The sequence below is a fragment of the Tetrao urogallus genome (genome assembly GCF_951394365.1).
Source record: "Tetrao urogallus genome assembly, contig: scaffold_80, whole genome shotgun sequence".
In the NCBI taxonomy this organism is placed as follows: Eukaryota; Metazoa; Chordata; class Aves; order Galliformes; family Phasianidae; genus Tetrao; species Tetrao urogallus.
In genome coordinates, this window is record NW_027638807.1 from 40,275 (window position 1) to 66,836 (window position 26,562).

The window sequence follows — 26,562 nt, forward strand, 5'->3', positions numbered from 1 at the left end:
GGGGGGCAGCGGTCCAATCGGAGTCGGAGAATGTCGGGGGATCGCGATAGAGGGGGGGCTCTCGCCTTGCCAGCGCCAATCAGAAGTGAGGGACGCGGGAAGGAGGCGGGGCTTCAGGGACGGCGGCCAATTGCAGCGCGGCACTCGCGATAATGGCAAAGAGAATCAAAACGCGAAGCGGCCGAGGCGGGGGTGGGGACGAGAGGCAGAGAGGACGGGCATGAATCTGGCCAATCAGAGGGCTCCTCACCGGGATTGAGGCGGGAACTGTTACAATGGCCCAATCGCAGTCTATGTTTTGATTCTTAGGGGCGTGTCCCAGAGCATCCAGCCAATAGGAGTGAGAGAAACGCTCGGACTCAAAAATTTCCGGTTAAGCCAGTATCTTCGCGACAGCAGCAAAAAGTTCGTTCGTTATTGCGATCATGGGCGCACGCCCCCTATTGGCAAGGAAGAAATTGCGCACCGGAAGAAAAACAGCTTATATAACCTTGTATGCAGCTTATATAACGAGAGGGCAATACGTTCGGTAACGGCCTACACCACGTAAATAACGGGAACTCCAAAATAACGGAACTTCCACTGCAAAAACAACCCACCCTCACAGGAGCCGCCTATGCAGCCTCCAGACACCAGGAGGCGCTCGGCTCTCTTTGACCCAAAGCGGCTTCCGGCACACCGCCGGAAGTGGCGGCGCGCCGCTCCCCGCGATCGGGAGCGCCATGGAGACGTGGGTGCGCTTCAGCGCGCAGAGCCAGGCCAAGGAGCGGCTCTTCAGGTGCGGGGCCGCCCGGCTTCCCCTCCGCGGGGGCGGCGGCCGCTTCGCGTCCCTCCCCGGGGCCCGAGCCCCGCCCGCCGTCCCCCCGCCCGGACCCGGTCCCCCTCCGGGCCCTGAGGCCGCGCTGTCTCCCGCAGGGCCGCGCAGTACGCGTGCACGTTGGCCGGGGACGCGCTGCGGAGGAACGGGGCGAGCCCCGCACTGCTGAGCAGCGTGAGGCGGCTGGAAGCGCACCTCAGCCTGGGCCGGAAGCGTGAGTGGGCCCGGGCCCAGTTCGGGAGGAGGGGGGGCTGCGTGCGCGTCCCCCCGCGGGCCGTTCTGATTTCCGCCCCCCCGTCCCGCAGTGCTGCGTCTCGGCAGCTCGGCCGACGCTCTGGAGGCGGCGAAGAGAGCGATCCACCTGTCCGACATGGTGCTGCGCTTCTGCCTCACCCTCAGCCACCTCAACAGGGCCATGTACTTCGCCTGCGACAACGTCCTGTGGGCGGGGAAGGCGGGGCTGGTGCCCGGCGTGGACCAGGAGAAGTGGGGGCAAAGATCCTTCAGGTGAGGGGGGAGGGGAGGTGGCCGGCTGAGCAGCGCTGAACGGGTGGCAGCAGGGACAGGGAGGAGATTGTCCCTGTCAGCTCTGCTCTCTGAGGCCCCATCTGCAGCACTGCGTCCAGGAGCCCCCAGGACAAGAAGGGCAGGGAGCTGTGGGAGAGGGTCCAGAGGAGCTGGAGATGAGCAGGGGCTGCAGCAGCTCCCTGCAAAGCCAGGCTGAGGGAGCTGGGCTCGTTCAGCATGGAGAAGAGGAGCTGGAGCTGAGCTGAGTGCAGCCTGCAGCGCCTGCAGGGAGCCTGCAGCCAGGAGGGGAGGCAGCTCTTGGGCAGGGGAGATGAGAGCAGGCCAGGGAACGGCTGGAAGCGGAGGGAGGGCAGCTGGAGGCTGGGGGTCAGGGAAGTTGTGTGCTGGGAGAGCGGTGAGGGGCTGAACAGCTGCCCAGAGAGGCTGCGATGCCCCGTCCATCCCTGGAGGGGTTGGAGGCCAGGCTGGATGGGGCCCTGGGCAGCCTGGGCTGCTGTGAAACGTGGGCAGGTTGGTGTGCAGGGTGGGGTTGGAGCTCCGTGAGCCTGTTGTCCCTTCCAAGCCCGGCTGTTCCATGATTGTGTGAAGCACAGGGGCTGGAAGGGACCCCTGGAGCTGCCCCTGCTGAGACAGGTTCCGTGCGGTGGGGTCACGTGCTGATGGCTCTGCATGTCTGCAGAGGAGACCCGCACACCTGCCTGGGCTCTGCTCTGAGGTTCTCACAGCTCAGTTCTTCCTCACGCCCACCGCTCAGCCATCTCTCCTCCAGGCCAGCGGCCCTGGGGCTCTCAGTCCGTCCCCACCAGGGCACCGTTGGCCATCCTGACCGCTGGGGCTCGTGGGCAAGCTGTAGTCAGCTGTAGTCAGCTGTTGGCCCACCAGTCCACCGCCGGCCTCCTGTGCCACCAGGGCGCGCCGCTGGCTCGTGGTCGCCCCGTTGGCCAGCGGGGCCGCCGAAGCGCTCCGTGAATCCCTGCGGATCCCTGCGGAGCTGCGCGTCTGCGGCTCCGGGCTCCTCCACGCGCCGCCCGTCAAGCCGTAGCGGCGCCGCTCAGCGCTGCGCCCGCCGGAGCCGCCCGTGGCGCGGCGCCGCTCTGCCCGCTCCCTCCTCTTCCAGGTATTTCCTCTTCGCCCTCATCGTGAATCTGAGTCGCGACGCCTACGAGATCCGGCTGCTGATGGAGCGCGAGGCGAGCGGGAAGCGCGGCAGGGCGGCCGACGGCGGGCAGCGCGGGCGGGGCGGCGCGGGGCCGCCGGGGCCGAGGCTGCAGGCGCAGCTGCGGCTCCTGCTGCGCGTCCTGCGGGGGAACCCGCCGCTGCTGCTGGACGTGGTGAAGAACGCCTGCGACCTCTTCATCCCGCTGGACAAGCTGGGGCTCTACCGGAGCGGCCCGGCCTTCGTGGGGCTGTGCGGCCTCGCCTCCTCCGTGCTCTCCATCCTCACCATCCTCCATCCTTGGCTCAAACTGAAGCCGTGAAGCCGCCGGACGGAGATTCGCGGCTGCGCCGGGGCGGCCTCGGCGGAGCCCTTCGGACGCTTCGAGTTCGTTGCAAGGACGGCGGAGCTGCGTTCGGCGGGCCGCGGATCCGGCGCCGCTCCCCGCTTCCAAGGGGCAGAGGGGGCTGCGGGGCCCCGGCGCGGCGGGGCGGAGCGGCGCCGGAGCTCTTGGAGCGGCTGCGCGCTGCTGGGCTCGGTTTCGGCCCACGTTTCCGCTGTGAGCTCCGCGCCGGGGGGCAGAATGCGGGGCGGAACGGCGCGGCGCCGCCATGGAACCGCGGTGCGGCTCCAGCGCGGCTGGGGGGGGAATGGGCCGGGGGGGGAAGGGGGAGAGTTGGGGCTGGGGGGGGCAGAAGTGGGGCTGGGAAAGGGAGAAATGGGTCGGAAAAGGGGGAAACTGGGGCTGGAAGGGCAGGAATGGGTCTGGGAAGGGGAGAACTAGGAGTGGAGAGGGGAGCGTTGGGTCTGGGAAGGGAAGAGTTGGGTCCGAGCAGGGAGGGGAGAGCGGGGACTGGAGGGGGGCAGCTGGGTTCTGGCAGGGCCGCTCTGGAGCCGCTTCCATCGCAGCGCGGCGCGGCTGTTTTGTGCCTCGGAGGCTCGTTGCAGACGCTGCACCGCTATCAATAAACCGCCTGCGTTCATTGCGGTGCCCTCGGGGGTCGCAGCGCTGCGCGGTGGGGTTCGGTGCCCGCCCCGCACGTTGGCAGCTGTGGGGTGCAGAAATTCCTCCCCCCCCCTTTCCGTGTCCCCATCGCCAGCACGGCTCGGGTTTGGCTGCGGTTTCACCCCACGCTTTGCCCCTCAAAAAGCCCCACCAACAAACGCTGCCCCCAGGCCCTACGCCTCGAGCCCCGTAACCCCGCCCCCGAACCCTATAAACCGCCCCGCAAAAGCCCTGCAGCCCAAACCCCGTTCGCCCCGCACCCCCAACCCCCCAAGGCCCCTCAACCCCCCGGGCACCGCACCCCAAACCTCCCCCCCCGCGCCCCCAAACCCCCAACGCTTCCCCTCGAAACCGCAAACCTGCATCCCAAATCCTCCAACCCTGAACCCTCAAACTCCGGCCCTGCACCCCAAAGCTCTGCCCCCCAAATCCCCCAACCCTACAACCCCGAAGCCCTGCCCACGTGCGCCCCACAGCTCTGCCCCCCCGGCGCTGTGCTCCGAATTCCCAAACCCTGCCTTTCCAAAACCCTCCAACTCCGCACCCCAAACCGCCCCAAGCCCTGCACCCAGCGCCCCAATCCTTGTGCCCCAAATCCCACAGCCCCAAACCCCGCCCCTACAAACCCCAAACCCCGTGCCCCCCAACTCCCAACCCTGACGCCCCCAGCCCTGCCCTCCTGCGCCCCAAAACTCCGCCCCCAAGCCCTGCACCCCAAAGCCCCCGACCCTGAACCCCCTGCTCCCTCCACCCCAGCACTCTGCCCCTCAACCCTCCCCAGCCCCGCCCCCATAAGACCCCAAATCCCCCAACCCTGGTGCCCCAAGCCCTGCCCTCCTGCACCCCAAACCTGCCTCCCAACCCCCGTGCCCCAAATCCCAAACCCTGCAACACAAATCCCCGACCCCAAACCCCACCCCCAAACATTGCGCCCCCGTACCCCAAACCTCCACCCCACAGATCCAACCCTAAACCCCCAAACCCTCCCTCCCTGCACCCCAAAACTCCGCACCCCCAATTCCTGTGCCCCAAATCTCCAAACCCTGCACCCCAAATGAGGCTCCCCGGAAAACCACCCAACTCCACCCCCCAAAACACCCCAAATCCCGAATGGCCAAACCCTGCCCCCAAACCCTGCCCCCCAAACCCTGCCCCCAAACCCCACACTCAAACCCTGCCCCCAAATCCTCCCCTTGGCCCCAAATTCTGCCCCTAAAAGCGCCAAACGCCCCAAATCCCCCGACCCCGATGCCCCAAGCCCTGCCCCCCTGCCCCCCAAATCTCCGCTCCAAAGCCCTGCGCCCCGAAGCCCTGACAATTCACACATCGGCCCCCTGCACCCCAAATCCCCCAAGCCCCAATCCTGCCCCCCGCACCCCATAACTCCATCCCCCCAAGCCCTGCACCCCAAACCCACCCCACACGGGGCTCCTCGCCGCTTTGGGGGCAGCCCAGGGGCTCCTTATGGGGAGGGGATCTGTGGGGTCTGCGCCCCACGTTGGGTGTGCGGTCAGCGTGTGGGGCACAGAGGGGACAATGGGGTCACAGCAATGGGGTGGAGAGGGAATGTGGGGCACGGGGGGGGCAGGCCGCTGTTTGTCCCATTGGCACCAATGTGGGGTTCTGCCCCACTGACACCAATGTGGGGTTTTGTCCCTCTGACACCAAAATGGGGCTCTGTCCCCCTGACCCCGCTATGGGGCGCCCCATAGCCCGCTATAGGGCACGGGCCGGACGCTGAGGTCCCCCCACGGCCCTTTATGGACACGGGGGGGCTGGGTGACGTGGCCCCACAGCGCCTCGTCCCATTGAGACCCCACCTGTTTCCCCCCCCCCCCTCCCCGCGTCCCTTTTGGGGCCGTTTCGTCCAATTTTACCCTTTTCGCAACAAAACGAACGACGACAAAAATCCCCCGAACTGGGGATAAAACTGTCCCCAAACTGTCTTAAAAAACAACCCAAAATCCCAACTTTTTCGAATGATTTTTTTTCCCCAAAACCACCCAAAAACGGCGAATCCCGCCCCAAACCGCGCGGCCCCGCCCGGTTATTTATAGCGGCCTATGGGGCTTTGGGGGGGGGAGGGCAGAAATCCCATATAAATGGGGTTTTTGTAGGGAAAGGGAAAAAGCGGAGCGGTGGGGGGGCGAGGAGCCGCGCACCGAGAGCCATGGGGCGGCCCCCCCCCGCGGCAGCGCTGCTGCTCACGGCGCTGTGGGGTCGGTGTGGGGCCAGGGGGGGTTGGGGTCGGGATTGGGGTCGGGATTGGGGTCGGGATTGGGGTCGGGATTGGGGTCGGGATTGGGGTCGGGATTGGGGTCGGGATTGGGGTCGGGGGATCCCACGGAGAGGTCCTGAGGGGGGTGGGGGACCTCATGGAAATGTGCCATAGGGGCTGGGGGGTTGGGGGGCTGGAGATCCCATAGGGATTGGGGGGAAGGTTGTGGGGCTGGGGGATCGGGGGGGAGCTTTGGGGCTGTGGGGTCGGGGTGTCCCATGAAAAGTCCCATAAGGGTTGGGCTGTGGGGTCTGTGGGGTCGGGAGGGGGTTTGGGGTCAGGGTGTCCCATAGATGGATCCCGTGGGGGGTGGGGGACCCCAGGTGGAAATGTCCCATAGGGTTTGGGGGGGGAGGGGGGGAGGTTTGGGGCCACAGTGGGGTCGGTGGGACGGGGTTGTGGGGCTGGGGGAGCTTTGGGGCTGTGAGGTTGGGGGTCTCACGGAAAGTCCCATAGGAACTGGGGGGGTTGGGGGCACTGTGGGGTCGGGAGGGGGTTGGGGGTCCCTGTGGGGAAATCCTATAGGGAATGGGGAGCTGTGTGGGAAAGCGCCTTTGGGATCGAGGGGGGTTTTGGGGTCTGGGCAGGGGGGTCGACGTTGGGGGTTCCCGTGGGGAGTGGGAGACCCCATAGAAATGCCCATAGGGATTGGAGGGGCTTTGGGGTTGGGGGGGGGGGGGGGGGGGGGGGGGGGGGGGGGGGGGGGGGGGGGGTCTGTTGTAAATCCCAGAGGGGTTGGGCTGTGGGGTCGGGGGGGGGTTTGGGGTTGGGGGTCCCCAGGGAGAGATGGGGGAAAAGTCCCATAGGGAATGGGGAGACCTGGGGGGCTGAGGGGCTTTGGGGTCATGGGGTCGGGGTGTCTCCTAGGGACGGGGGGCTGCGGGGTCGGGATTTGGGGTTGCGGGGTTGGGGGTCACCGTTGGAACGAATCCCGCAGAGTTTGGGGCGCCTGGAGGGGGAATTCCATGGGGAAGGAGCCGTGGAAAAACCCCATAGGGAAAAAGGACCGCGGGGGGAAAATCCCATAAGGAAAAGGGGAAGTGGGCGCACGGCGCAGCCCCACGGGACCCCCGGCCCATCAGCCCCACGGGTCACAGGGGGGCAGCAGCTGGGGGGCTTCAGTGCCCCCCATCCCCCCCATGGGGCTGTGGGGTTTTTCCTCTTGGGATGAGACCCCAAAGGCGACGGGTGGGGGGAAAAGGGACAGAAAAGGGTTTGGGGGGGGGAGAGTGATTTCTGTGGGGTGGGGGGGGATTTATTGGGGTGCTGGATGTGGGGTTCTGGGGGCTGCTCTGTGGGGTTCTGGGGTGGCACGTATGGGGTCCTCAGTGGAACGCGGGGGTTCTGGGTGCTTTATATGGGATTCCAGGTGTTCCATATGGGGTCCTGCGCGTTATATGGGGCGCTCAGAGCTGGATATGGGGTGCTGGGTGTTATATGGGGTGCTCAGAGCTGGATATGGGGTGCTGGGCGTTATATGGGGTGCTCAGAGCTGGATATGGGGTGCTGGGTGTTATATGGGGTGCTCAGAGCTGGATATGGGGTGCTGGGTGTTATATGGGGTGCTCAGAGCTGGATATGGGGTGCTGGGCGTTATATGGGGTGCTCAGAGCTGGATATGGGGTGCTGGGTGTAACGTCTGGTGTTGGGGTGCCGTATGTGCAGTTCTTGGGGTGCTGTCTGTGGGATTTGGGTTCTGGGTGTGGGGTTTTAGGTGCTGTGCATGAGGTTCTGTTTGGGGTGCTGTCTGTGGGGTTTTGGGTGCTGTATGTGGGGTGCGTGGGGTTCTGTGGGGTTCCGGGTGTTATATGGGGTTCTCGGGGGTAGCGTGGGGCTCTGGGTGCTGCTTTGTGGGGTCTTGGGTGCTGGCTGTGGTGCTGTGTGCGGGGCTCTGGGTGCTTTGCATGGGGTTCTCAGTGACACGTGGGGTTCGGGGTGCTGGATGTGGGTCCCTGGGTTCCTGGTTTTATGGGTTCCTGGGTGCTGGATGTGGGTTCTGGGTGTTTTATGGGGGTTCTTGGTGCTCCTTTGTGGGGCTCCTTTGTGGGGTGCCCCCCGGAGTTCTCTGTGCTCTTATGGGGTTCTGGGTGCTGCCTGGGGGGTTTGGGCGCTGCTTTGTGGGGTTTCCCCCCACCCCTCATTTTCCCTATGGCCCCCCCACCCCCATTGCCCCCATTACCCCCATTGCCATCCCCCATAACCCCGCATCCCCCGTCCCCCCCCACCTCCCTGATCCCCCAGAGCCCCATATCCCCCCCACACCCCCCGTTGCCCCCATAACCTCACGCTGCCCAGAACCCCGAGGCCCCATTTCCTTTGTGGCGCCCGGATCCCCGTTAATCCCACACCCCATAAGGCCCCCCCTCTCCGTAACCCCACACCCCTCCCCCGCCTCATAAGGCCATCACTGCACACGACAAAACCCCCCATAACCAAATGACCCCACAACCCCGTGCCCCCACCCCCCATAATGCCACAAAACACCCCCCACCCCCCATGGCCCCCCCTGCTCCCCCATAACCCTATAACCTCTCACCTCAGCCTCACACACCTCCCCCACACCCCCCCATAACCCTGTGATCCCAAACCACCCCATAACCCCACACCCCCCATAACGCCATGATCCCACACCCCCCCATAACCCTGTTATCCCAAATCACCCCATAACCTCAGCCCCCCCATAACCCCATGATCCCAAACCACCCTGTAACCCCACACCCCCAATAACCCCATGATCCCACACCCCCATAACCCTATAACCCCCCCATAACCCTGTGATCCTAAACCACCCCATAACCCCCCCCCCCGTGCCCCCCAGGCCTCTGCTCCCCATTTAACATCGATGTTCTCCACCCGCGCCTCTTCCACGGACCCCCGGAGTCGCAGTTTGGCTACAAAGTGCTGCAGCACGCGGTGGGCAGCGAGCAGTGGTGAGTGACCCCCAAGTGTGGGGCTGGGACCCCCAGGTGTGGGGCAGGGCTGCGAAGTGTGAGGCCAGGACCTCAAATGTGGAGCAGGAGCCTCAAATGTGTGGGGCTGGGACCCCCGTAAGTGCAGCAGGAGCCTCAGTGTACGGAGTGGAGAAGCCCAAGTGTGGGGTGGGGACTGTGAAGTGTGAGGCCAGGACCCCAAATGTGGGGCAGGAGCCTCAATGTAGGGGGGCTGAGACCCCCATAAGTGTGGCAGAAACCTCAGTGTGTGGGGTGGGGACCCCCAAGTGTGGGGCAGGGACTGCGAAGTGTGAGGCCAGGACCTCAAATGTGGGGCAGGAGCCTCAATGTGTGGGGCTGGGACCCCGGATGTTGGAAACTGAGGGAGGAGAGGGCAGGGAAGGGGGGGAAAGAAGGGAGGGGGGAGAGAAAAGTGGAAGGAAAGGGGGGATGTGGGGCGGGAGCGAGGAAGTGGGGCGGGGGGGGAATTGTCCCCGCATCCCCCCCTCCATGCCCTGCCCCCCCCCGCTCTGCCCCACAGGCTGCTGGTGTCGGCCCCATGGGACGGACCGCAGGGCGACCACCGCGGGGGGCTCTACAAGTGTCCCCTGGAGCCCCACAACGGCACCTGCACCAAAAGCAACCTCGGTACCGGGGGGGGGGGGGGGGCACGGGGGGTCCGGGTGAGAAGGGGGGACGTGGGGAGAAGTGGGGGGAGACGTGGGGGGGTCCAGAGGGGATGGGGGAGAAGATAGAGACGCAGTGGGGTCCAAGGGGGACATGGGGACAACGGGTGGGGATATGGGGCGGTCTGGTGGGGAGGGAGGACATGGGGACACGGGGGGGGGGCAGTGGGATCTGGGGGGGGGAGGAGGGGGAGACATGGGGACACGGGGGGGGGATGTGGGGAGAGTGGGGGGTCCAGTTGAGAAGGGGGGACATGGGGGGGGGATCCAGAGGGGATGGGGGGGACGGAGAGACGCAGTGGGGACGCGGGGACAGTGGGGTCCAAGGGGGACATGGGGGGGTCTGGTGGGGGGGGGGGGGACATGGGGACACGGAGGGGGTGGGGGGACATAGAGACACAGTGGGGGACAGTGGGGTCCAAGGGGGACATCGGGGGGGTCCGGCGGGGGGAGGGCAGTGGGGTCTGGGGGGGGGGGTCGGGGACATGGGGAGGCCGGAGGGGGACGTGGGGACACGGGGGGGGGGGGGGACGTGGGGACAGAGGGGTCCAGTTGGGAAGGGGGACGCGGTGGGGCGGGATGGTGGCGGGACGCGGGGCGGCGCCGGGCGTCCGCGGTGCCACCGGCCGCTGCCCGCTTTTCGGGGCGAGGGGACGCGGCGCTGCGGAGCCCCAACATGCATCTGGGAATGGAGCTGAGCGGCGGCGGGGACGGCGGGCGTCCTGGTGAGGGGGGGCTGTGGGGCGGGGGGCGACGGGGGGGGCGGGGGGGGAGGGGTGTGGGGCGGAGGGCTGAGGCCGTGCCCCCCGACCCCCAGGTGTGCGCCCCGCTCTGGTCCCAGCCGTGCGGCAGCTCCGTGTTCAGCAGCGGCCTCTGCGAGCGCCTCGACCGCCGCATGCGGCACAGCGGCACCGTCACGCCCACCGCGCAGCGTCAGTGCCGCCCGACCCCCCGAACTGCCCCCGACCCCTGCCCCCCCGATCCCTGCCCCACACCCCCCCCTTCCTACCCCTCCCACCCCCCGCTTCCCGCCCTTCGCTCCCCCCTTCCTGCCCCCCACATCCCCGCTCCTGCTGTGCTCCTCTGTGCCTCCATCCCTGTCGCCCCCCATCCCCCGATTTGTCCCCCTGTCCCCACATCCCCGGGTCCGATGTCCCCCCCACCCCGTCCCCACATTCCTGTGTCCCCACACCTCCACGTTCCCCCCGTGTCCCCACATCCCCACATGTCCCCGTGTCCCTGCCCCACATCCCATGTCACCATGTCCACGTCCCCCCTCATTCCCCTGTCCCTACGTCCCCACACCCCTGTCCCTATACACTCTCACGTCCCCGTGTCCCTGTCCCCACATCCCTGTGTCTCCGTGTTCCCCCCTCCCCACATTCCCCCACCTCCAGTCCCCCTGTCCCCGTGTCCCCCCTCCCCCCCCATCTCCACGTCCTCCTGCCTCCCCACATCCCCTTGTCCCTCCATCCCCCACTGACCCCCATCCCTGTGCCCCCCACACTCCTGTCCCCATGTGCACGTGTCCCTGTTCCCCCCATCTCCGTGTCCCCCCAACCCCAAATCCCTATTTGCCCCCACTCCCCCATGTCCCCGTTCCCCTATGTTCCCCCGTTCCCCTGTCCCCATGTCCCCCATCCCTGTGCCCCCCTGTTCCTCTGTCCCCATCCCTCTGCCCCCCACACCCGTGTCTCCGCGCCCTCCGTCTCCTTGTCCCCCCACATTCCCCCTTGTCCCCCCACTCCCCCCTGTCCCCCCACGTCCCCCCATCCCTGTGCCCCCCACCCGTGTCCTGTACCCTCCATCTCCTTGTCCCCACGTCCCCGTTTGCCCCCATTTCCCCACGTCCCTGTGCCTCTGTGACCCCCCACGTCCCCCCATTCCCCCACGTCCCCCCATCCTGTGCCCCCCCACCCGTGTCCCCGTGCCCCCCGTCCCCTCGTTTCCATTCCCCCGTGCCCCCCGTCCCCCCGCAGCCCCCAACCCCCGTCCCGATGCCGCAGGCTGCCCCACGTTCCTGGACATCGTCATCCTGCTGGACGGCTCCAACAGCATCTACCCGTGGCACGAGGTGCAGCGCTTCCTGCGGGCGCTGCTGGCGCGCTTCTTTGTGGGGCCGCAGCAGAGCCAGGTGGGACGAGGGGGGCGCAGGGACAGCCCAGGTGCCACCGTCCTTTGGGGGGCCATGGGGCGCCCCAGGTGGCCATGCTGCAGTTTGGGGTCCGTTTGGGGTCCGTTTGGGGTCCGTTTGGGTCCCCAGATATTGGTACTGCAGTATGGAGTCCATTTGGGGTTCGTTTAGGGTCCATTTGGGATCCATTTGGGGTCCGTTCGGTCTGCAGGTGGCGGTGCTGCAGTTTGGGGTCCATTTGGGGTCCATTAGGAGTCCGTCTGGTCCCCAGGTGGCAGTGCTGCAGTATGGGGTCCATTTGGGGTCCTTTTGGGGTGCATTTGGGTTTCCTTTGGGGTCCGTTTGGTCCCCAGGTGGCGGTGCTGCAGTACAGGGTCCATTTGGGGTCCGTTTGGGGTCCGTTCGGTCCACAGGTGGCGGTGCTGCAGTTTGGGGTCAGTTTGGGGTCCATTTGGGGTCTGTTTAGGGTCCATTTGGGGTCCTTTCGGAGTCTGTTTGGGGTCCGTTCGGTCCACAGGTGGTGTTGCTGCAGTATGGGGTCCGTTTGGAGTCCTTTTGGGGTCCATTTGGGGCCCATCTTGTCCCCAGGTGGCGGTGCTGCAGTATCGGGTCTGTTTGGGGTCCATTTCGGGTCCGATGCAGGCCATTTGGGGTCCTTTTGGGGTCCATTTGGTCCCCAGGTGGCGGTGCTGCAGTATGAGGTCCATTTGGGGTCCGTTTGGGGTCCGTTTGGGGTCCATTTGGGTCCATTTGGGGTCGGTCCTCCCGCAGGTGGCGGTGCTGCAGTTTGGGGTCCTTTTGGGGTCCATTTGGGGTCCATTTGGGGTCCTTTTGGGTCCTTTTGGGTCCTTTTGGGTCCTTTTGGGTCCATTTGGGGTCCTTTTGGATCCATTTGGGTCCATTTGGGTCCATTTGGGGTCGGTCCTCCCGCAGGTGGTGGTGCTGCAGTTTGGGTCCATTTGGGGTCCATTTGGGTCCTTTTGGGTCCATTTGGGTCCTTTTGGGTCCATTTGGGGTCGGTCCTCCCGCAGGTGGCGGTGCTGCAGTTTGGGGTCCATTTGGGGTCCATTTGGGGTCCATTTGGGTCCATTTGGGTCCTTTTGGGTCCATTTGGGGTCCATTTGGGTCCTTTTGGGTCCATTTGGGTCCATTTGGGGTCGGTCCTCCCGCAGGTGGTGGTGCTGCAGTTTGGGGTCCATTTGGGGTCCATTTGGGTCCTTTTGGGTCCATTTGGGTCCATTTGGGGTCGGTCCTCCCGCAGGTGGCGGTGCTGCAGTTTGGGGTCCATTTGGGGTCCATTTGGGGTCCATTTGGGTCCTTTTGGGTCCATTTGGGGTCGGTCCTCCCGCAGGTGGCGGTGCTGCAGTACGGGCAGCACGCGGTGCAGGAATGGCCGCTGGGCCGCTACCAGACGGCAGCTGAGCTGGTGGCGGCAGCGCAGAACATCCAGCGCAGGGAGAGCAGGGAGACCAGGACGGCTGCCGCCATCCGGATGGCCTGGTGAGGGGGGGGATGGGGATGGGATGGGATTGGAATCGGGACTGGGGAGGGATTGGGGATGGGGGTGGGATTGGGTTGGGTGGGGTTGGGATTGGATTCGGTTTGGGTTGGGGTTGGGATTAGAATTGGGCTGGAGCTGGGATTGGGGCTGGAATTGGACTGGTGTGGGATTGGGATTAGGATTGGGTTGGGGTTGGGATTAGGATGGATTGGGACTGAGACTGGGTTGGACTGGGATTGGGGTTGGGGTCTGGTCAGAATTGGGGCTGGGATTGGATTGGGTTGGGGTTGGGGCTGAGGCTGGGGTTGGACTGGGATTGGGGTTGGGGTTGGGATTTGGGTTTGGGTTGGGGTCAGGTCAGAATTGGGTCTGGGGTGTGGTAAGGATTGGGATTGGGGTGGGGTTGGGGTTTGGCTGGGATTAGGGTTGGGATTGGATTCGGTTAGGATTGGGTTTGGGATGAGAGTTGGTCTGGAGTTGGGATTGGGGCTGGAATTGGACTGGTGTGGATTGGGATTAGGATTGGGTTGGGGTTGGGATTAGGATGGATTGGGGTTGGGATTAAGGTTGGGGTTGGAATTGGGGTGGATTGGGCTGGAGATTGGGGTTGGGTTGGGATTAGGATTGGGGCTGAATTGGGATTAATATTGGGATTAGAAGTGGGATTGGGCTGGGATTGGGGTTGGGGCTGGGTTGGGGTTTAGGATTAGGGTCAGGATTGGGATCAGGGGTCGGACTGGGATGAGGATTTGGGAGCAGGTTTAGGACCGGGGTCGGGATGAGGGTTGGGGCTGAATTGGGATTAATATTGGGATTGGGGTTGGGATTGGGGTTGGGGTTGGGGTTGGGATTGGGGTTGGGGTCGGGGTTGGGATTGGGATCGGGGTTGGGGTTGGGGTTGGGATCGGGGTTGGGGTTGGGATCGGGGTTGGGGTTGGGGTTGGGATCGGGAGTCGGACCGGGACGAGGATTTGGGGGCGGGTTGAGGGCCGGGCTCGGGGCTGCGGTTGGCACCGGCTCGCGCTGAGCATCGGGACGCGGCCGCGCTCGGGGCTCTGAGCGCCGTGGCCGCGCAGCTCGGAGGCGTTCAGCCCCGCTGTCGGGGGGCGGCGCGGCGCCGCGCGGCTGCTGGTGGTGCTGACCGACGGCGAGTCGCACGACGGGGAGCGGCTGCCCGCAGCGCTGCGGGTCTGCGAGCGGAACAACGTCACCAGGCTGGGAATCGCGGTGTGCGGGGCGGGGATTGGGGGGGGGGGGAGGGTGGGAGTGGGGGAGATTGGGGTTAGGAGTGGGACTGGGGGGGATTGGGGGATTGGGGTTGGGGTTGGACTGGGGAGGGGGTTGGGATTGGGGTGGGATTGGGGTTGGGGTTGGGAGTGGGATTGGTGTGGGATTGGGGTTGGGGTGGGGTTGGGATTGGGGTGGGATTGGGGATTGGAGATGGGGTTGGAGTGGGATTTGGGTTGGGGTTGGTGTTGGGGGTGGGATTGGGATTGGGGGTGGGGTTGGGGGTGGTTCTGGAATTGGGATTAGGGTTGGGACTGGAATAGGGCTGGGGTGGGGTTGGGGTTGGGTTGGGATTGCGTTGGAATGGGATTGGGATCGAGCTTGGAATTGGGATTGGATTGGGGTCAGGTCAGAGTTGGGGGTGGGGTTGGGATTGGGGGTGGGACTGGAATTAGGCTGGGGATTGGGATTGGATTGGGATTGGGATTGGAGTGGGTTTGGGGTCAGGTGAGGGTTGGGGTTGGGTTGGGATTTGGTTGGGTCAGGATTGGGGTTGATTTGGGGTGGTTTTGTTTGGGGTTGGGATTGGGGTGGGGATTTGGGTGTGTATTGGGGTTGGAGTCAGGATTGGGGTTGGCTTTGGGGTTGGGATGGGTTGGGTTGGGGTTGGGTGGGGGTCGAGATTGGAATTGGGCTGGAGCTGGGAACGGGATTGGGGTTGGGGCCAGGGTGGAATGGGGATCAGAGTCGGGATTGGGATTCGGTTGGATCAGCATTGGGATTGGGATTGGGGTCATGGTGGGCTGGGATTGGGGTTGGGGGTGGGGTTGGGGTGAGGTTGAGATTGGGGTTGGGATGAGAATGGATTGGGGATGGGGTTGGGATTGGGGTTGGGTTCAGATTAGGAAAAGATTGGGGTTGGGATGAGTTTTGGGTTGCAGGTGGGATCGGGATTGGGATCGGGATCGGGATTGGGATTGGGGCTGCGATGGGGTGGGATGGGGGTGGGATGGGTGGGGTGAGGTGCTGTGTGCAGTGCTGTGCAATGCAGTGCTGTGCAATGTGATGCAGTGCTGTGCAGTGCTGTGCTGTGCAATGCGGTGCTGTGCAATGCGGTGCTGTGCAATGCGGTGCTGTGCAATGTGATGCAGTGCTGTGCAATGCAGTGCTGTGCAGTGCAATGCGGTGCTGTGCAATGCAGTGCTGTGCAGTGCAGTGCTGTGCTGTGCAATGTGATGCAGTGCTGTGCAATGCAGTGCTGTGCAGTGCAGTGCCGTGCTGTGCAATGTGATGCAGTGCTGTGCAATGCGGTGCTGTGCTGTGCAATGCGGTGCTGTGCAATGCAGTGCTGTGCAATGCAGTGCTGTGCTGTGCAATGCGGTGCTGTGCTGTGCAATGCAGTGCTGTGCTGTGCAATGCGGTGCTGTGCAATGCAGTGCTGTGCTGTGCAGTGCAATGCGGTGCTGTGCAATGCAGTGCTGTGCTGTGCAGTGCCGTGCGGTGCAGCGCGGTGCCTTTGTTGCTGCAGGTGCTCGGCCATTACCTGCGGCGGCAGCGCAGCCCTGCGCAGTTTGTGCGCGAGATTCGCTCCATCGCCAGCCGCCCCGCGCTCTTCTTCAACGTCAGCGACGAGCGCGCGCGCTGCGCGGCATCGTGGGCGCCCTGGGGGATCGCATCTTCAGCCTCGAGGGTCAGACGGGGCGGCGGCGCGGGGACACGGGGACACAGGGACACAGGGACACAGGGACACAGCCCCATAGGGACATGGGCACATGGGGACATGGGGACACGGGGGACATGGGCATATAGGGACACGGCCCATAGGGACACGGGCCTACAGGGACAGCACCCCATAGAGATACGGCCCCATAGGGACACAGGCATATAGGGACACGGCCCCATAGGGACACAGGCTTACAAGGACACAGCCCCATAGAGATACAGCCCCATAGGGACACAGGCATATAGGGACACGGCCCCATAGACCCAGACCCACAGAACCCAACCCATTGAGACACAACCCCATAGAGACGGCCCCATAGGGACAACGGCCCTATAGAGACACAACCCCATAGGGACACAGGCATATAGGGACACAGCCCCATAGAGATACAGCCCCATAGGGACACACGGCCCCATAGGGACACAGGCATATAGGGACACGGCCCCATAAGGACGCAGCCCCATAGGGACACAGACCTATAGAGATACAGCCCCATAGGGACATGACCCCATAGGAACACAGGCTTACAAGGACACAGCCCCATAGAGATACGGCCCCATAGGGACACATGCCCTGTAGGGACACAGCCCCATAGGCACAGACCCACAGAGCCCAACCCATTGAGACACAACCCCATAGAGACGGCCCCATAGGGACAGCCCCACAGACTGCCCCATAGAGCCCAACCCATAGAGACAAAGCCCCAAGGACAGCCCCACAGAGCCCACCCCATAGAACCCACCCATAGACACACGGCCCCATAGGGACGCATTCCCAACCTTGCCCCATAGGGCCCCCAAAATTGACCCCATAGCGACGCAGCCCCAAATCAGCCCCTGCAGTGACAGGAACCCCAAACCGACCCCATAGTGACGCAGAGGCCCCACGGTGCCACGTGTGGGGTGACCCCATAAGGCTGTGACCCCACAGGGACCCACGGGGACAACGGCAGCGCCTTCGCCTTGGAGATGGCACAGAGCGGCTTCTCCGTTCACCCCCTGCAGGTGTGGGGTGGATTTGGGATCGGGGTTCGGGGTCAGGATCTGGGGGCAGGATGGGGGATGCAATATGGGATCGGGGGTTGGGGTTGGGTTCAGGATATGGGGTCGGGATGTGGGATCAGGATGTGGGATCGATTGTGGAGATGGGATTTGGGGTCGGGATATAGGATCTGGATTTGGAGTTGGGTTGGAATGTGGGGTTGAGATCGAGATTTGGGATGGGGATTTGGGGTCGGGATGTGAGGTTTGGGATTTGGGGTCAGCGATGTGCAGTTGGGATGTGGGGTTGAGATCAGGAATGGGGATTTGGGGTTTGGACATAGGGTTGGGATACGGGGTTGGGATTTGGAGTCAGGATTTGGGGTTGAGATATGGGGTCAGGATATGGGATTGGGATTTGGGGTTGGGATGTGAGGTTTGGGATACGGGGTTGGTGTTTGGGGTTGAGATTTGGGTTCAGGACTTGGGGCCAGGGCTTGAGATTGGGATATGGGATTTGGGATACGGGGTCAGGGATACGAGGTTGGAATTTGGGGTTGAGGTCAGGATTTGGGGTTGGTGTTTGGTGTTGGAATTTGGGGTTGGGATATGGGATAGGGATGTGGGGTCAGGTTATAGGATCAGGTTATGGGGTCAGGATGTGGGCTCAGGTTGTGAGGTCAGGTTATGGGGTCAGGATGTGAGGTCAGGTTTATTGTCAGGTTATGGGGCCAAGATGTGGGGTTGGGTTATGGGGTCAGGTTATGGGTCTGGGATATGGGGTCAGGTTATGGGCTCAGGTTATGGGGCCAGGGTGTGGGGTCGGGATGTGAGGTCAGGTTATTACTGTCAGGTTTTGGGACCGGGATGTGGGCTCAGGTTATGGGGCTGGGATGTGGGCTCATGTTGTAGGGTCAGGTTATAGGGTCAGGTTATGGGGCCGGGATGTGGGCTCAGGTTATGTTGTCAGGTTAGGGGGCCAAGATGTGGGGTCGGGTTGTGGGGCTGAAACGTGGGCTCAGGTTTTGGGGCCGGGATTCGGGGCCGCCCCGCAGCTGTGGGGTTTCCTGCCCGCATGTTGTGCTGTGGGGCCACGCGCCCCACACCGCCGCCCCCCCCACAGGACGGGATCCTTTTCGGGGCCGTGGGCGCCTACGACTGGGACGGCGCGGTGCTGGAGGAGAGCAGCCGCGGGCGCAGCGTCCCCACGCGGGAGCGGCTCCGCAGCCAGTTCCACACCGGGCCGGAGAAGCACGCGGCCTACCTGGGTATGGGGCGGCCGGGGGGCTGCGGGGAGCTGGGAATGCGGGGCAGACGGGGGCCGGAAGCGCCGCACGGCTGTACGGGGTGGGGGCGCTCGGTGCCGTGGGGCGGCACTGGGTGCTGTGGGGCAGGGATGCTCAGTGCTATGGGATGGCACTGGGCGCTGTGGGGCGGGGATGCTCGACGCTATGGGGCAGCACTGGACGCTATGGGGCAGCACTGGGCGCTATGGGGCAGCTCTGGGCACTATAGGGTAGTGGTGAGCGCTATGTGGCATGGATGCTCAGTGCTATGGGGCGGCACTGGGCGCTGTGGGGCGGCACTGGGCGCTGTGGGGCAGCTGTGGGCGCTATGGGGCAGCACTGGGCACTATAGGGTAGCGGTGGACGCTATGGGGCAGGGATGCTCAGTGCTATGGGATGGCACTGGGCGCTGTGGGGCAGCTGTGGGCGCTATGGGGCAGCTCTGGGCACTATAGGGTAGCGGTGGACACTATGGGGCATGGATGCTCAGTGCTATGGGGCGGCACTGGGCGCTGTGGGGCAGGGATGCTCGGCGCTGTGGAGCAGCACTGGGCGCTATGGGGCAGCACTGGACGCTGTGGGGCGGCACTGGGTGCTGTGGGGTGGGGATGCTCAGTGCTATGGGGTGGCATCGGACGCTATGGGGCAGCTCTGGGCACTATGGGGCAGCACTGGGTGGTATGGGGCATGGATGCTCAGTGCTATGGGGCAGCACTGGGCGCTGTGGGGCAGGGATGCTCGGCGCTGTGGGGCAGCTGCGGGCCGCCCGCAGGTTACGCGGTGTCGGCGCTGCTCTTTGCGGACGGGCGGCGGCTGCTGGTCGGCGGAGCGCCGCGGTTCCGGCATCGCGGGGCGGTGCTGCTGTTCACCATGGGAGCCGGCGGGGCGCTGAGAGCCGAGCAGACGCTGAGAGGGGAGCAGGTGGGGCAACACGGGGGCGTGGGGCTGTTGTGGGGCTGTTGTGGGGCTGTGTTATTGGGGTTGTTATTGGGGCTGTTATTGGGGTTGTTGTGGGGCTGTTGTGGGGTTGTTATGAGATTGTTATTGGGGCTGTTATGGGGCTGTTATGGGGTTGTTGTGGGGTTGTTATGCGGTTGTTCTTGGGGTTGTTGTGGGGTTAGGGGGTTAAGGGATTATGGGGTTACGGGGCTACGGCGTTATGGGGTTGGGATTGAAGGGTTGGGGTTATGAGGTTGAGTTGGGTTGGGGTCAGAGTTGTAGGTCTGGGGTTATGGGGTTGGGGTGGGGCTCTGAGGTGCGGGGCGGGGGGCGCTGCGGGGCGCTGCGGGGCTGCCGGCTGTCAGCGCAGTGACGCGGCGGCGCGGCGCAGCTCGGGTCGTACTTCGGCAGCGAGCTGTGCGTGCTGGACGCGGACGGCGACGGCAGCAGCGACGTCCTGCTGGTGGCTGCGCCCAACTTCCTGGGGGAGGGCGGCAGGGAGACCGGCAGGGTGTACGTGTACGGTGTGGGGCCGGTGAGTGGGGCGGGGGGCTGGGGGGATGCGGGGGAATTGGGAGACGCGGTGGGGTTGGGGGGGTGCAGGGAGGTTGGGGAGGGCGCGGGGGGGTTGGGGGGACACGGAGGGTCGGGGTGCGGTGACACTGGGGGCACGGAGGGGTTGAGGGGCTGCAGTGGGGCTGTGGGGCTGCGAGTTTGGTGGGGCACCGTGGGGCTGCGGGTGCAGCGGGGCTGAGAGGCGCGGTGTGGTGCCGTGGGGCTGTGGGGCGCAATGGGGTGCGTTGGGGCAGCAGCCCTGTGGGGCGCAATGGAGGGCAGTGGGGGGCGATGGGGCGCAGTGGGTCGCTGTGGGGCGCAGTGGGGCGCAGCTCTGTGGGTCGCAGTGGGGCACAGCGCTGCGGGGCGCAGTGGGGCGCAGCTCTGTGGGTCGCAGTGGGGCGCAGCGCTGTGGGGCGCAGTGGGGCGCAGCTCTGTGGGTCGCAGTGGGGCGCAGCGCTGTGGGTCGCAGTGGGGCGCAGCGCTGTGGGTCGCAGTGGGGCGCAGCGCTGTGGGTCGCAATGGGGCGCAGCTCTGTGGGTCGCAGTGGGGCGCAGCTCTGTGGGTCGCAGTGGGGCAGCAGCGCTGTGGGTCGCAGTGGGGCGCAGCTCTGTGGGTCGCAATGGGGCGCAGCTCTGTGGGTCGCAGTGGGGCGCAGCGCTGTGGGTCGCAGTGGGGCGCAGCTCTGTGGGGTGCAGCGGGGCAGCAGCGCTGTGGGTCGCAGCGGGTCGCTGTGGCGGCAGCGCGCCGTGCGGGCGGTGTCGGCGCTCTCCCCGGCGGCCCAATGGGACGCGCGGTTCGGCGCGGCGCTGGCGGCGCTCCCCGACGTGAACGGCGACGGCTGGGCGGACGCGGCGGTGGGCGCCCCGTTGGAGGACGGGCACCGCGGCGCCGTTTACGTCTTCCACGGCACCGCGGGAGCCGTGCGGCCGCGCCACGCGCAGGTGGGCGGGGGAACCCGGAGCCCAGCCGAAAACCCCACGGCCCCCAAAGCCCCGTCAACGCCATCAGCCCACAGCCCCAATAACCCCGTAGCCCCCAAAGCCCCATAACCTGCATGGCCCCCACAGCCCTCGTAACCCCATAATTCCCATAGTCCCCAAAATTCCCATAGTCCCCAAAATTCCCATAGTCCCCATAGACCCCACAAGCCCCATAATCCTATAGCCCCCATAAACGCCATAGCCCCATAAACACCATCACCCCACAGACCCCATAACTCCATAGCTCCCATAACTCCACAGCCCCCATCACCCCACAGACCCCATAACCCCACAGCCCCCAATAGACCCCACAGCTCCATAAATGCCATAACCCCACAGCCCCCGTAACCCCACAGCCCCCATAACCCCTCGTCCCGCAGCGCATCGCAGCGGCGGAGCTGAGCTCAGGGCTGCGTTACTTCGGGCGCAGCGTTGATGGCCGGGCGGAGCCGGACGGGAGCGGCGTGGCGCTGGCAGTGGGCGCCCAGGGGGCGGCGGTGCTGCTGCGGTCAGTGGGGAGGGGGGGCGGCAGCGGGGCGGGATGCTGGGTGCTATGGGGCGGCACTGGGGCGGGATGCTGGGTGCTATGGGGCGGCACTGGGCCGGGATGCTGGGTGCTATGGGGCAGCAGCGGGGCAGGATGCTGGGTGCTATAGGGCGGCACTGGGGCGGGATGCTGGGTGCTATGGGGCGGCAGCGGGGTGGGGATGCTGGGAGCTATGTGTCTGTGCTGGGATGGGGGTGCTGGGTGCTATGGGGCGGCAGTGGGGCAGGATGCTGGGTGCTGTTGGGCGGCAGCTAGGTGGGGTGCTGGGTGGTTATGGGGCGGGATGCTGGGATGGGGGTGATGGATGCCGTGGGGCGACAGCGGGGCAGGATGCCAGGCGCCTCCCCACCCCATATGGGCACCCCATAGTGGCAGCCCATGGGAGCCCCCCATAAGGACCCCCACCCCCGTCCCCCCGGTTCCCGCAGCTCCCGCCCGGTGCTGCGCCTGGACGTTTCTGTCTCGGTGGTTCCGGCCGCCATCAGCGTGGTGCACAAGAACTGCCGGCGCGGAGCCGCCGCCGCCGTCTGCATCCGCGGCAGCGCCTGCTTCCGGAGCGCCGTGCGGGGCCGGGGGGGGCGGGGAGACGTCGGTGAGCGGCGGGGGCGGACGGAGAGGAGGGGGGGGGGAAGCGGGGCCGGCAGCGCCGGGGGTCCCGCAGCTGAGCGCTATGGCGGCACCCGCGGTGTCCCTGAGTGACCCCGCACCGCCCCGTGGGGCAGAGCCGCTACACCTGGGGGTGTCCCCCCGACCCCACGTGACCCCCCGACCCCACGTGACCCCGCTGACCCTTCTGACCCCGCTGACCTCAGCTGACCCCGCTGACCACCCTGACCCCCCCCGACCCCCGCTGCCCCTTCTGATCCCCCCTGACCCCCCAACTCACCCTGACCTCGCTGACCCCCAGCTGACCCCTGACCCCTTCTGACCCCCAATCTCTCGACCTTTTGACCCCAGCTGGCCCCCACTGACCCCCCGACCCCAGCTGACCCTTCCTATCCCCCCGACCCCTTCGGGCCCCTCCCACTGACCCCCCCTTCCCCCTGCGACCCCCCCCGACCCCCGCCTCCTTCCCGCCCCCCGCCCGCAGTCCTGCACTACAACGCCTCCCTGGATGACGGCGCCGTTCGCTCTCGCGCTGTCTTCGATTCGGGCTCCCGGCGGCTGCGGAGTCGCCTGGATCTGCCGTTGGGGGAGCGGCGCTGCGCCCAAATCCCCTTCCACGTCCTGGTGAGCGTCGGCTGGGGGTCCCCGACCCCCCACCCCCCCCACCCCCCGGCCGTCCCCCGGGGCCGCCCGTCCCACCCGCGGCGTCTCCCGTCCCCCCCCAGGACACCGCGGAGTTCCTGCGTCCCCTCACCCTCACGCTGCGCCTGGCGCTGCCCGACCCCGCGGGACCGGCGCTGGACGAGGGCTCCCCGACCGTCATCCGCACGCAGGTGGGCGGGGGGCCGGGGGGGGCGTGGGGCCGGTGTCCCCGCGGGGTGACGGCGGTGTCCCCTCCCCCCCCAGATCCCCTTCTTCAAGGACTGCGGGGAGGACGACGTGTGCGTCACCGACCTGGTGCTGCGCGCCACCATGCAGCCCCTGGGCGCCGGGTACGGCGTGTCCCCAACATGTCCCCAATGTGTCCCCATTGCGTCCCCTACATGTCCCCCGTGTGCCCCCAATGTGTCCCAAACATGTCCCTAATGTGTCCCCATTGTGTCCCCAGTGTGTCCCAAACATGTCCCCAGTGTGTCCCCGTTGTGTCCCAGTGTGTCCCCTTTGTGCCCCCAACATGTCCCAAATGTGTCCCCAATGTGTCCCCAACGTGTGCCCTACATGTCCCCCATGTGTCTCCAACGTGTCCCCATCGTGTCCCCAGTGTGTCTCCAACGTGTCCCCATTGTGTCCCCATCGTGTCCCCATGGCACCCTTCAGATGTCCCCACAGTGTCCCCATCGTGTCCCCATGGCAGCCCACTGGTGTCCCCGAGGAATCTCCACTGTGTCCCCAAGTTGTCCCCAGTGACCCCGTGGCGTCCTCGAGTCCCTGTGGTGTCCCTGCAGTATTCCCAGGATGTCCCCAAAGCGTCCCTGCAGTGTCTCCAGCGTGTCCCCATGCTACCCTAACGAGGTGTCCCCGAGGTGTTCCCATCCCCGCGGTGTCCCCGCATTCCGTCACGCAGCCGCCTTGTCCCCTCAGCGGCGCTCCCGGCGTGGTGCGGGGCGGCCGCCGGAAGGTGCGCGTGGAGGCGGCGCTGCAGAACCGACAGGAGAACGCGTACAACGCGCGCCTGGCGCTGCGCTCCTCCGCCAACCTGCACTTCTCCAGCATGGCGCTGCCGGTACGAGCGGGGACCCCCGCGACCCCCGGCGGGAGGGAAGGGCCGCCCGCACGGCGCGGACGCGCGGAGCCGTTTGGATCCGTTCGATCCCGGCCCGTCGCGGTGGGGATGTGGGACGCGCGGTGCGGGGATCCCAGCCGGGAGGTGGGAAAGCAGCGATCGCAGCTGGAAAACGAGGACGCGGTGATCGCGGTAGGAAAACGGGAAGCCGCTGATCCCGGCTGGGAGGCGAGGAGCCGCCGGTCCCAACGAGGGATGCGGTGATGCGGCGGGGCTGCGGTGACCCGCTGGTACCGGCGGGGAGGAGGCACCCGTTGATCCCAGCGGGGGGATGAGGCCCCGTTGCCGCATCGCGTCCGTGCGTTCGGCCCCCGGTGCCCCCGGAGCCCCAACCCCGCCCCACGCCGTGCGGCTCCCCGCAGGATGGCAGCGCAGTGAAGCTGGAGTGCGCGGCGCTGGGGGAGCATCAGCAGCTGTGCAGTGTGGGTTACCCCGTGTTCCGCTCCATGGCCAAGGTAGGAGCCTGGGCGCCCCCCCGAGCCCCCCCCACCCCGACCCCCAGCGCCCTTCACCGCCGCCCCCCCCCCCCAGGTGGTCTTTGCGCTGGAGTTTGAGTTCAGCTGCTCTGTGCTGCTCAACCGAGTGGAAGTGGCACTGGAGGCCACCAGGTAGGGGATGGTGACAACGCCAACACCCCCCCGGGGCTACGGGGCGTTTTGGGGGTCCCTCAATTCCCGGATCCCCCCCCGCAGCGACAGCACCGAACCCAACGCAACACTGTGGGACAACGCGGTGCTGCTCTCTGCTCCCATCCGCTACGAACCCGACCTCTTCCTGTCCAGGTAAAGCGGGCGCTGTGGGGTGGGGTGGGGGGGTTCCGTGGGGTTGGGGGGGTCTGCAGGGCCGCCCCCCACCCGCCGTGCTCCCGCAGCGAGGCCACCCTGCACCGCTACGAGGTGCACCCGCACGGCACCTTCCCGCACGGCCCCGGCCCCGAATTCAGAACCACGGTGAAGGTAACGGCGGTGGGGCGGGGGGAGGTCATGGGGGGGGTGGGGAGGAGGATCTCACCCAGTGCCCCGTCCCCCCCCCCCCGGCCCCCAGGTGCAGAACTTGGGCTGCTTCGCGGTGCGGGACGTGACGCTGCGCCTGGCGCTGCCGTCCTTGGGCTACGGCCGCGTTCCGTTCCTGTCGGTCACCGGAGTGCGGGCGGAGAACGTGAGCGAGCGCCGGAGGGGGGGAAGGGGAGGGGAAGGGGAGGGGAAAGGGGTCCCGCAGCCCTACGCTGAGCGCTGACCCCCCCAAGCCCCCCCCGCACGTCCCCAGGCCACGTGTGAGCTGCGCGACCCCCCCAACAGCAGCGTGACGGCCGTGCATCCCGCGGATCTGCAGCGCGTGGGGAGGATGGTGAGGGCGGCCGGTGGGGATTCGGGCACCCGGGAGGGGGGGCGGGGGGGCGGGGGGGGTCCGTGCCCCCTGCCCCATCTCCGTGCCCCCATAGGACTGCAGCAACGCGTGGTGCCGGGAGCTGAGCTGCGCCTTGGGGCGGCTGCAGCAGGGCCACGGCGTCGCCGTTCACGTCCTCCGAGCGGTGCACAACGACTTCTTCCGAGCGGTGAGGGGGGGGGGGGGGAGGGGGGACACCCCGCGAGCCCCACCGCAAAGGGGGACGCGGTTTGGGGGGGTCGTGCTTTGGGACTCCCGCGTTCGTTCCGTTCCGTGCAGGCGACGTTCAGCAGCGTGCGGATCGTCAGCACCGCGACGCTGAGCGCGGCGGGCAGCGCAGTGCTGCTGCTGGATGAGGGCGCGCATCGGAGCGAGGTGCGGGAACCGGGGGGGCACCGGCGGGGGGGGGGGGGGGCACGGGGAGCTGGGGAGCTCCGGGGGGAGGGAGATACCGGGATGGGACATGGAGGGGTGGGGAACACCGGGAGGAGGGGGGTACCGGGAAGGAGGGGCACGGGGAGCTGGGGGGCGCGGGGAGGAGGGCTGAGGCTGCGGAAGCCGCCCCCCCCCCCTCTTCCCCCCGCCACGGCCGCCGCCCGTTCCACAGACGGTGCTGGAGGTGCTGCGGGAGCGGCGCGTGCCCGTGTCGCTCTGGATCCTGGTGGGCAGCGCGCTGGGGGGGCTGCTGCTGCTGGCGGCCATCAGCGTCTGCCTGTGGAAGGTGCGTGGGGGGCCGCGCTGGGGGTGCGTGGTCCCCGCTGCCCCCCTTCACCCTCCTCCCGTCCTCGCCCTCTACTCCGTCGTCTCCCTTCATCCTCGCCCTCTCACCTGTGCTCGCCCTCTCCCCGTCCTCTCCCCCTCCTCACTCCCGCATCCCCTCCCTCCATTCCGTGCTCCCCCATCCTCTCCCTTTCCCCATTCCTCGCCGTCCTTCCTCACCCTCTCTCACCCTCTCCCCCTCTCCCCCTCTCTCCCCCTCTCCCCTCATCCCCTCCCTCTCCTCCTCCTCTCCCCCCCTCACCCCCACCCCCCCTCCCCCCAGTTCGGTTTCTTCACCCGCAAGAAGCCCCACGAGGAGGAGGAGGAGGAGCAGTGATGGCCCCGCGCTTCGCACCGGCCCGCAGCCCCACGGAGGAGCTGTGCCCCCTTCTTTCCCCCCCCAAGCGCTGGGGCCGCCCCACGGGTTCCGCACGATGGAACGGAGCGGCGATGGCGGTGCGGGGACGGCGCCGGGCACGGACAGGGCGCGGGGAGGAGCGGGGCAGAGGAGGAGCCGCATCCCGCATCGCCGCTGTGGGGTGAGGGGCAGAGGGGGACGGGGCGATGCCAGCGGTGGGGGTGAGCAGAACCAATAAACGCCGCCCACCCCGATGCTCCCTGTGTGCCACAAATGCTTCCCGGCCCTTTCCATTCCATTCCATTCCATTCCATTCCCACCCCATCCCCATCCTCTCATCCCATCGCATCCCCATCCTATCCTTATTCCCATTCCATCTCCCCGAATCCCATCT

At 66.4% G+C, this 26,562-nt stretch overlaps 2 protein-coding genes across 2 annotated transcripts; both read left to right on the top strand.

Annotated features, from left to right (window-relative positions):
- Nucleotides 1-722: 722 nt before the first annotated feature.
- PEX11B (peroxisomal biogenesis factor 11 beta) lies at nt 723-2,823 on the top strand (the record flags this gene model as incomplete). Its single annotated transcript, XM_079551201.1, has 4 exons — nt 723-778; nt 916-1,031; nt 1,123-1,324; nt 2,463-2,823. 4 exons carry the CDS (start codon nt 723-725, stop codon nt 2,821-2,823), a joined length of 735 nt encoding a protein of 244 aa, XP_079407327.1.
- Nucleotides 2,824-5,677: 2,854 nt separating this feature from the next.
- Nucleotides 5,678-26,147, top strand: ITGA10 (integrin subunit alpha 10; the record flags this gene model as incomplete). Its single annotated transcript, XM_079551198.1, is given in 30 exon segments — nt 5,678-5,726; nt 8,604-8,715; nt 9,257-9,398; nt 10,219-10,333; nt 11,381-11,535; nt 12,887-13,035; nt 14,113-14,263; nt 15,792-15,896; nt 15,899-15,953; nt 16,917-16,990; nt 18,090-18,234; nt 19,025-19,173; nt 19,583-19,726; nt 20,445-20,690; nt 21,110-21,237; nt 21,705-21,868; nt 22,367-22,506; nt 22,608-22,715; nt 22,789-22,874; nt 23,464-23,797; nt 24,028-24,120; nt 24,197-24,273; nt 24,358-24,447; nt 24,537-24,621; nt 24,710-24,823; nt 24,932-25,012; nt 25,107-25,220; nt 25,331-25,426; nt 25,659-25,772; nt 26,094-26,147. Coding segments are annotated over 30 exon segments (3,669 nt in total).
- Nucleotides 26,148-26,562: the final 415 nt, after the last annotated feature.